The 10469-nt window shown below is 35.8% G+C and overlaps 1 protein-coding gene across 1 annotated transcript; it reads right to left on the bottom strand.

Annotated features, from left to right (window-relative positions):
- Positions 1-4399: 4399 nt before the first annotated feature.
- On the bottom strand, positions 4400-7569 carry uchl1 (ubiquitin carboxyl-terminal esterase L1 (ubiquitin thiolesterase)). The gene is made up of 9 exons (XM_073842919.1): positions 7428-7569; positions 7303-7314; positions 6823-6951; positions 6398-6533; positions 5645-5730; positions 5345-5392; positions 5185-5254; positions 5027-5085; positions 4400-4865 (listed from the first exon to the last, which is right to left on the bottom strand). The coding sequence occupies exons 1-9, from the start codon at positions 7458-7460 to the stop codon at positions 4782-4784; spliced, it is 657 nt and encodes a 218-aa protein (XP_073699020.1). The 5' UTR covers positions 7461-7569; the 3' UTR covers positions 4400-4781.
- Between the last annotated feature and the right edge of the window lie 2900 nt (positions 7570-10469).

The following is a 10469-nucleotide window of genomic DNA, read 5'->3' as shown; positions in this document are numbered from 1 at the left end:
AGACTCAAAGTAAACTGAAACAGCAAAGTCTCCAGAAAGACCAATTTCACACTAGATGCACAGGCAGCACCCACATTAACACATTAATGTGGGTGCCCCCTTGGACTCAAAATAATGGCTTTCTTTCAGATTCTGAAGTATAACTTCACATCTCACTGAATGTGTTGTGTGAGTTTTCATTTTGTCATGATTTTAATAAATAAATAAAGTTATTTATTGATTTGGAGCCCAAAATGACCCAAAATACACCTCACAGGGACAACAGGGCAGCCTGCATCTGCTAGCAGCAGTTATCACACGGTCACCATATGACTTTCAGCAAAGCCACCATTACTGTATATGAGGGGGTGCAGAGCAGGGGTGTAACAGCACATTTGATGATTTGATGATTTTTTATTTATTTGTCTACAAATTTTTTTTTATATAGAATTGAAACATTATAGGCCTATCTAAAATTCACTTTTAAAAAGTTTTGTATTCATTTAATTCATTCAATTTAATTTAATATATTTTTATTATATTTTATTTTATTCATAGAAATAATTCATGGAAAATGTACCATGCTTAAGTGGAAGAGTTCTGACACCTGTTGGAAAAGAATATCAATGACATGATATTCACACTTTAACTAGATGGCAGCATAATATCACTCATTGGCCGTTTCCACCACTTAATGGGGATCTCCAAACTCGGTCTTGCAGAGTTTAGCTCTAACCCTATATTAAACACATCTGAACCAGCTAATCAAGGTCTTATTAGACATGCTAGAATTTTCCAAGCAGGTGTGTTGAGGCAAGTTGGAAGTAAACTCTGCAGAACACCGGCCCTCCAAGACTGAGTTTGGAGATCCCTGATATTACCCTTTTACTGTGTTTAGACATTATAAAGTTAGTATTATATCATAAAAAAAAAAAAACATTAAAAACATTAAAAATCAAAGTTCAGCACTTTTTTGTAAGTAGCAATTTATCTGAATTACACAAATGACCTTTGAATTCAAAACGTTGATTTTCGGTGAAATGTATAGTTGGCATCTATGTTGCATCTATGCATCGAAATGTAAATTAAACACACATGCGCCCCTTTGCCACCTCTGTTCATTTTGGTCATGTGATTGTGTCTGTGCCAATAATGTTAAAGGGTGCTGTTGATATGCAGCTAATCACTTGATAATAAAATACATCTTGAACAAAGTTAAATAAAATGTTTTCTTTCATTATTTTAACAAATACGATTTTGATTATTTATAATATTTATATATTTATAACATATAACATTTGGCACAATGGCAGAAAGTGATAAAAGAAAGTGAAATAGGTCATGTTATTTAAAAAAAATAAATTGTTAAAAAGTTATTAAATCAATTGATAAGACATGATACATTTAAATGTATTCACTTATTAAAACAGAAACCAGAAAACTGAAAACAGAATTTAGGGGAAGATAAGACAGAATGAGGGGCAAATTAAATGTAATAATCTAACTAAATTTTAATAATAAAAAGCATATACACTGCCATTCAAAAGTTTTGGATTAGTAAGGTTTTTTAATGTTTTTTAAAGAAGTCCCTTACTCTTATCATACAGGAAAAAACTGTAATATTTAGAAGTATTATTGCAATTTAAAATTTTGTTTTTCTATTTTAACAGAAAATATGCCACATGATCTTTTTAAAAAATCATTCTAATATTCAGATGTATTATCAAGGGATTCTTTGGTGAATAAAAAGATAAAAAGAACAAACAGTTCAAACGTTTGAAATCAGTATTTTTTTTTTTTTTGGAAAGAAATAAATACTACTCAGCAAGGATGTGTTAAAGTGATTAAAAGTGATATATGTATAATGTTAGAAAAAATTTACAATTTTCAGCTTTGCATTGCAAGAATTCTAATGTGTAAACTTGGTTTATAAACTTGTGTATATTGTTTGTATTGGTTTTTAAGACTGTGCACTTGGCATTGCTCAAATCTGCCGAAAGCACGTCTTTACAGACAAGGTGTGACGAAATATGCTACTTACCAACAATATATTTGCATCGTTTTAAGTGTAGGTTTGGGATAGGCGTAGGTATGGACGTTTAAAAAAAAGCCTCAAACCACATGAATAAGATCAGCATATGGGGTTAGAGTATGTTTGACTGGAGTGACAAAAAGCTGAAAAGACTGTGCAGAAAGCCCTGGAGATGGTTTGGACCATGTTTATGCAAATTACTACCTTTAGGCACGTGGCTGCTCATTTACAGTACTCCAAATTATAATATTAGGACAAGGTTAAAGGTACAGTATGTAATATTGACAACTACTGTTTGTAATGGGTACTGCAGTCCAAATTCAAAATATTGGAGAGCTTTTCTTCTGCCGCTTCTTCTTAGACTACCCCTCGGTAGAATTGAGTTAGGCCCCAGTGAAAGAGACATGACGAGTAGCAAAGTATGGTGTTCCATACTCAGAATTTGTGCTCTGCATTTCACCCATCCAAGTGCATACACAGAGCAGTGAGTATTGAACACACACATCATGAACATACACCTGGAGCAGTAGGCAGCCATTTTGCTGTGGCGCCAAGGTAATGAAGGTGGAGGAGACCACTGTTCATTTAGTCCCCCCACCTACATTTCTTGCCAATACTGAGACTCAAAGTCCAAATCTCTAACTATTAGGCCATAACTGCTCAACTTTTAAGCAAAACAAAGTCTATGGTAAAAATAACTCAACGATATTTTGGTGTTTTACTCTACTAAGTGAAGAATCTAAGGATTCTTAGGCTCTGTCCCAAATCACAGTCCTCTTGAGCACCCTTCTGAAAGCATAACCCTACAGTCCCAAGACACTGAGGGGCAGCTTGGCATGGTGCATTATCCAGCTGGTAATGGCCATAGGGGAGTGTCAGGTAGTGTACTATTGGCATAAAAGGGCCTTTATTCATTATTGTAATATAAGTGTCCCAAAAGAACATCGCCCGCAGAACAACATATCCACTGCCAGCCTGTGTCTGCCCAACAGTGCATCTAGGACCCCAATGATCTTAGACCCATTTCAGGCATTATTGGCAACATTGTGGAGTTATCATAAACACCACTCACTGGTGAACGTAAAGGCCCGGTTTCTCAGACAGGCCTTAGACTAAGCCAGGATTAGGCCATAGTTCAATTAGGACATTTAAGAAATGTTTTATAAACTTGTTAAGAAAAAAACATTACCAATGTGCATCCTGAGACAAAGCAAAGGTACTGATATATTTTAAGATCAGTCAGTGCAAGTTTCTTTCAGTTAAAACGTCTTAGATTTAAATTTTAGTCTAGGATTAGGCCTAAGCCTCGTCTGTGAAACCGGGGGATAAAGTTTCAAACATATTTTTTTCTTACACAAATGCATCAATTTGCTTTAGAAGGCCTATATTAATACTCTGGGGCTGTTGAGTACTTTTTATGATGGATGGATGCACTTTATTGGACTTCAAAATCTCAACAGCCATTCAGTGCCATTATAAAGCTTGGAGGAGCCAGGACATTTTGAATATAACTCTGATTGTATTCATCTAAAAATAGAAAAACATACACCTAGGATGGCTTGAGTGTATGTAAATCATGGGGTATTTTTTTTTATCTTTGGGTGAACTATCCTTTTAAAATCACTTAACACATTTATAGCTGTGCATTACCCCTTACATATATGTGACCCTGGACCACAAAACCAGTCATAAGGTAAAATTTTACAAAACTGAGATATAAACATAATATGAAAGCTCAATAAATAAGCTTTCTATTGATATATGGTTTGTTAGGATAGGACAATATTTGGCTGAGATACATCTATTGGAAAATCTGGAATCTAAGGGTGCAAAAAAATCAAAATACTGAGAAAATCACCTTTAAATTTGTCCAAATTAAGTTCTTAACAATGCATATTACTAATCAAAAATTACGTTTTGATAGGTTTACAGTAGGAATTTTACAAAAAATCTTCATGGAACATGATCTTTACTTAATATCCTAATGATTTTTGACATAAGAAAAATCAATAATTTTGACCCATACAATGTATTTTTGGCTATTGCTACAAATATATCCCAGCGACTTTAGACTGGTTTTGTGGTCCAGGGTCACATATATGGTACATTTTTGATGCTTACCCATTATTAATGAATTTATTATGACCTTTAATCACTTTAATGCATGCTTACTGAACAAAGGAAAGAATTTCTTAGAACAACTGACCCCAAGTATTTGAACAATAGCGTGTGTGTGTGTGTAAAGTTTATTTTTTGAGATGCACGCGCACACACACCTCAAAAAAATAAACTGTATACACACTACAGTATTCATTAACCACCTACCATTATGTCAAAATGAGAAGTTAGTTGCAGCACAATAACGTCAAAAACAATACTACACAAAAGGCAAGTTACCCTTCTCGGTTTTGTTTATTTTGAACATACGGCTCCAAGCTTATGAGCTCACACTGAACTTCTGCTAAATGTTGCCCCCGCCAAAAAAGTGCCAAACAATATTAGAACTAGAACTAAATGAGGTACATCAACAAAAGCTAAATGTAAACAATACTGATCTTTACAAAGAGCATAGTAGTTATAGACAGATTCGAAACAAAATAATAAATTAGAAGAAATGAGAAATCACAGTAATTCACAGTCAGACAGGCAGGCAGTTTGTGTAGCATCTATTAAGGGATGTACAGGTTTGGATTCTGTGCTCTGTATAGTAAGTGCTTGAAGGGTTTTTTCCAGAACTGCTCGTGGTTCAAGCTAAGTGGCCTTGCTCCTCTCAGGCCTTGCAGAGAGCCACAGCAGAGAAACGCACCTCCCCTTTCTCTCGCTCCATAAACTCACGGCACACCCTTGCCGCATCCTACAAAGAGATGAAGTCAGTATCTCAGTCATAGGATGATGACTCATGGCTTTAAAATGATTTAAATACGTTGTTCTGACCATATTGACATATGTTCATAACAAAACATGCTACAGTTGCCATTAACTACAAACACCCAAACTAGGAAAATGTGTGCTTACCATGACAAAGCTTTCTGGCTTTGTAGGTCCATGATTCACAGGTCCATCCATTCTGCCATCTGAGGCAACAAAACACTCACTTTGTATCCCAAAAGACACTTAAAAAGGAGTTTACACTTAAATGCAAGTCGTAAGCACAGAAACTGTCATCCACTTACCCAGCTCATAAAGCTGACCATTTACATTGACAAATGTAATGAAATGGAAGTTGACTTTGTCTGCCTCTGGCTGTTAGAATCAGAAAGATGGAGAAAAAAAGAACAATTTAACTTAAAGTCATTATTTAGTGTTTGCGCATTTATGTCATTCTTGTCTTACCCGACATTGTCCTTCATCAGCAACCGCATCATGAGTTTCGTGTATGGCCTGAATAAAAAAAACGCATATTTAAATCAAGTTTGAATGCATTTGTTTCAATTAAACACAAAAAACATGCAAAATAAAAATAGTACAGTATTCAACACCATCTACTGGTTGTGTTGAATACTGCACAACAAATTTAATAGGCCTTTGGGTCACATGAACTTTGTGATACTTCTGAAGGTAATCTTTGTTTTTGGCAAAGATTATGTGGCAAATCACATGTTTAGTGTGGCTTTCAATGAACACTTACAATACCTTATTTTGTTCAAGTTCTTTGGCTCTTTCTGCCGCAGACATTCCTGAAGTTGCTTCCAGGAACTTCTTCAGTGCAGAGTCACCATCTATAGACAGGAGGGAAAAACAAACTGAATCAGTCTCTTTCACCAACCTAAACTTATTTGTAGCTTTGTGTTTTGAACTACATATGTAATTTGTGGCAGTTTGGATTAACATGGCAAAGGAGTCTGAATTTATTTAGCTAGTCAAAATATGCAAAGATAAATTGAATAAAAATACCATTCTTTTCAAATTAACAAGGCCACGAGGTCTATCCGCTTGTCAAGTCTGACGTCAGGTGTCACAGCTTCCGGGTCCAAATAGATATCACAGATACCACGAGATAACAACAAAAGGTGCTAATGTACACTCACAATGTGATTATACTACAAAAAAAAAAAAAAAAAGTATAATCCTAACCTTTTCTCTATACCGAAATCTAAGATAGTCAGACAATGAAAATATAAATCAAAACAAATAGATATAAAAATTATTTGTGTTTGGGACGCTGTGAGCAGAGACTAGTGTAGTTGAGTCGTGTGGGATTGAAAACATTTAGCTTAAATGTTTAATATGAAAAAAAAGTGCTTATAAACGGCTGCTGAGATGGTATTCTCAAGTAAAGTAAACTGAGGCTTGGACCCGGAAACAGCATTTCTTACGTCAGCACTTAACAAACGGATTCAGCATCTTGTGTATGAGTGAAAGTTTATATAACATGTCTCCACTGACCAAAATCAATACTGTCCTGGTTGTTGGCCACAGCATGTACCAAACCCACAGTTCCACAGGAGTTGACCACAGTTTGTTTCAGAAAATACACACTTTTAGAGTCGTCAACAGACTGTTTGGAACGAAAGTCCTCATGCTAAAAAAGAAAGAAGAGAGATGTAGGTTAAAGTTATGTAATTAATATACATTCTGTGAGTAAGAAAGTTATTGTAAAGACACTGTAAATTGCAACTGAAATACTACTAGTAAGCCAAAAATTTCTAATAAGAAACTAAATGCTATAAAGCTTTTAGCTACAATAAAACTGCACAACTTTGAGCATCAATTTACGTTTTCACTTGTCGTTTCCGACCACGCCCGCATTTACTGTAATGTAATGCTTTGTGTGCGCGCTCGTGTGCGTGCCTGCGTGCGTCCGTACGTACCTGTTGCGTTAAAGGAAAGAGCAGCATCATGGCACAACAGGGTGATGGCACCCCTGACAAAGACTCGTCCTCCAGACCCAAAACATCCACAAAACGACTACTCGAGCCCACACCCAACTTACTTAATACCTAGAGAAAAAGGGGTTTACAAAAATCACATTATTCGAGACCCATTATCTACTCTACTCAAATCAAACAGAATCACTGTCATATATATTTAAAGTTTGAAATGACCGCGTATTATAAACGACTAGTATATTAATTGTTGTATTATGCAAAATTACAAGTTACTGCGTTAAGCATGGATATAAAAATGCTGCGTGATATTGTTATGTGCATAGCAGGTGATGCTGTGTAAGCCCACGCCCTTTCATTTCTTTCATTTCGGATTCGGGTCCATGACAGTTAAATCCCAGTCGCCACAGACTTGTCCAGCAGACAGTGTCATCATCACCTCATCTTATGACTCAGCGAACGTACCTTATTCAGCATCTGAAACCAATACAAGCGCACAAATATGTCGGTCATGTTCAGTCAAAAGAAAGCGAAAGCACGCACGATACACAAATCAGCTAGCGAGGCTAAATCATGATAAAGCGTGAAACCTCCGGGTTTATTTCCATAGGTTTCCACTCCATGATTGCAGACGGTCTTGGGTGTCACTCCTCAGAGTTCTGAAAGGCGCCGCCCGAGAAAACACAAACCAGACTGAAGAAGCACGAGGATCATATATGCGACCGGTCATATTCCATTCACGCAGACCGGAGGGGTGTCCGCTCAGATACTCGAGCTATTTATGAACTACTGACACACATATTCACTCTGCTGGTGAAATTGTTCTATATATTTGGAGTGCCGGGAAAAGTCAACGCATGGAAGAGAGAGAAATGGGAAAAGTTGGTTGGTTGAGATTTTGTAGCAATAGACCGGTCCGCCATCAGCCGATTCTGGAAGCTACCAGAGTTCTCCAGCTTAGATGAACCATTTGATTAAAAAAATAATCAGTGACATTTTACGTTAAATTAAAAGTATTTACAACGTATGAATTAAGTGCACTTAATGACTCGAAGTTGCATAAAATGGGTACTGAAGGACGAAAGTCAACTTTAATCAACCCACAACACTTAACTTTGACCTGAATGGTTTTGTTGAAATAACTACTGATGACTTGCACTTTTTTGTATCTTTTAAATATGTCAGATTTAAGTGGATATACTGTCACTCCTCTTACTGTGTTGTCAAATCCTGTTTACACACTCAAAGAAATATGATTTGCCATACTGATTATTGCCATAATTTGATTATTAGATTACTTTTTGAAGAATATGATTACTCTTTATCTTGAAAGAGAATGAGGATTTAATGAAAACAAATTACCAAAAAAAAAAAAAAAAAAGCATTACAAAACCACTGATTCAATGTCATTATTCACTGAACATCTTGACATCTGTCTAGGGCTGTAGCTGAAATGTTGAAATAATTCTAGAGGCACACAACAATTTAAAATTTTTATTTTTAAAATGTATACAGGCCCATTACAGCTAGTTACAGTACTGCAAACAGCACTAGCTCTTTGAGAGAAGTAACAGTATTGAATTCTAATTTTTCTTTTAAGTAAAATATTTTCAGTGAACTGGTTGATCTAGTTCACAAAACCAATACGAATGACTTTATGACTTATTTACAAATCAGACTGATTTCTTGGGTTCAATTCACTTCAACAATCCATTCGCAATGGTTCATTTGCAATGCCTCAGCCATATCACCTTGCAGCCCAAGACTGGTTGCCCACTAAAACTAAGCAGTCTGGGAAAAATAGGCTGCTGCTGAGAGTGATATTAGTGAGCAGCAGGGGGTGCTCACCATGTGGTCTGTGTGGGTTCTAAAGGGCCAGTATAGTTATGGGGACACTATACTGTAAAAAACACCATCCTTGAGATGAGATGTCCTTCGGATGAAATCAAGGTCCTGACTCTCTGTGGTCATTGAAAAATCCTATGCACTCCTCGTACAGAGTAGGGATGTGCCAAATTCCCTCCACTTGCCCTTGTCAATCATGGCATCATAATAATCTCAATTCATTTAATTGGTTCCATCACCCTCTCTCATCTCCACTTGTAGCTGGTGTGTGGTAAGCATTGTGGCTGCCATTGCATATATAAATGCCTCAGTCATTCATTAATTCATTCATGATTAATGGAATAGTTAACTGAAAATTTTAAAAATTCTGAAGGAAAAAAGTACTTAACCCTAGGCCATTTAAGATATATATCAGACTGATTAACAGCTGATAAAAGATCACAATAACTCACAAGTAATCCATGAGACAGTCCACCAATTAACATCTTTTGAAGTGAAAATATGCATTTTTGTAAGAAATAAATCCATCATTAAGGTGTTTAACTTTAAAACCATTGCTTCTGGCCAAAATACCAGTTCTCAATTCATAAGAACACTTTCTCCAAAAAAAAAAAAAAAAAAAAAATTAAACTTCTTTTCACTAGATGTTCACTAGATTCGCTGGATGTTAACAGATAGACGGAAGTTATGTGGTTTACCTAGGTTCCTAACTGATGACGATGAATTGACAGAGCAGCTGTCTAGTATTAGACAGTGTTTTAGGTTATTACATGTGGAGGTTTTAGGTCCAATAATTAACACCTCTGTTTTTAAAAAAATTACTCGTCATTCAGTTTTTAATATCAGCTATGCATTCTGTTAGTTTTTTAGAAAGTGAGCGCTTGTTTAGGTTGGCTGAACATGTGAGTGGTTCTAACATTTCCCAGACGCAGAGCATTATATTTTGTTAAAGTTATTTTATTATGACAAAATCCTGTGATGTTTATTAATTTCTTCTATTAATAATAAATAAATAATTGAATTAAAGAAAATATTTCTGTATATGCTTTCATTACAGTTCTCTAATAAAAAAAAAAATCAGAATCAGCAAAAATTGAAATTTGCAGGTCACACTTACTGAAAAATCGGTAATCAGAAATGGCCAAGAAATTTGTAATCGGTGCATCTCTAGAAATGACTGTGCACAGAGAGAAGAGTGCAGAGTCCTTGGCTCTCAGATTGAGAGAACTCACATGCTCCATCCGAGACTGATAGCTTTATCAGGCATTACATGCAGACAAAATGAAAATTACATCGAAAATTTTCTGAAGAAGGTTCTGAACCTTCTGAAGGTTTCCTTCAGAGATACAGTTATATAAAACATTGAACATGTACAGTGTTCATGATTGTCCAACAAAGTCAAAGCCTTTTGGAAAATCTATTTGTGGCAGTCAGTTTTGATATTGTGTTGAGTCGCCACAAATAAATCAATGCATGGGAAACACCACAGAACAACAACCTGAGCCCAACTTATGCCAACTCATCACCTTAACTTTAAGTCAGGGTAGAATTGAATGAATGCCAAAGAGCCTTTTGTTTTTCGTAACCTCTCCATCACCTCACGTACCCCAGTTTCAGAACCACTGGTTAATACCGTTAAATGTTAAAATACAGTACCTTGGTGAAAGTATGACCTACTGCTTCACTCTGATGCCTCCAAACAGTGCTCATCTATTTATTTACTTGGTTGTATTGATATTATGTTACCTGGTTGTTTATTTAATATATTTTGTTCCTTCTTTTTTTCC

Source organism: Garra rufa, chromosome 6, assembly GCF_049309525.1.
Source record: "Garra rufa chromosome 6, GarRuf1.0, whole genome shotgun sequence".
Taxonomy (NCBI): domain Eukaryota; kingdom Metazoa; phylum Chordata; class Actinopteri; order Cypriniformes; family Cyprinidae; genus Garra; species Garra rufa.
Note: the sequence above shows the minus strand (reverse complement) of the source record. Positions and strands in the feature narration are given on the sequence as shown.

Coding starts and splice junctions, on each gene's coding strand:
- uchl1 (XM_073842919.1), bottom strand. CDS start 7,460: ATGGAGTGGAAACCTATGGAAATAAACCCGGAG. Junction 6,534..6,822: donor TCTTTCCTTTAACGCAACAG/GTACGTACGGAC, acceptor TTTCTTTTTTAG/CATGAGGACTTTCGTTCCAA. Junction 5,393..5,644: donor AAGAACTTGAACAAAATAAG/GTATTGTAAGTG, acceptor TTTTTTATTCAG/GCCATACACGAAACTCATGA.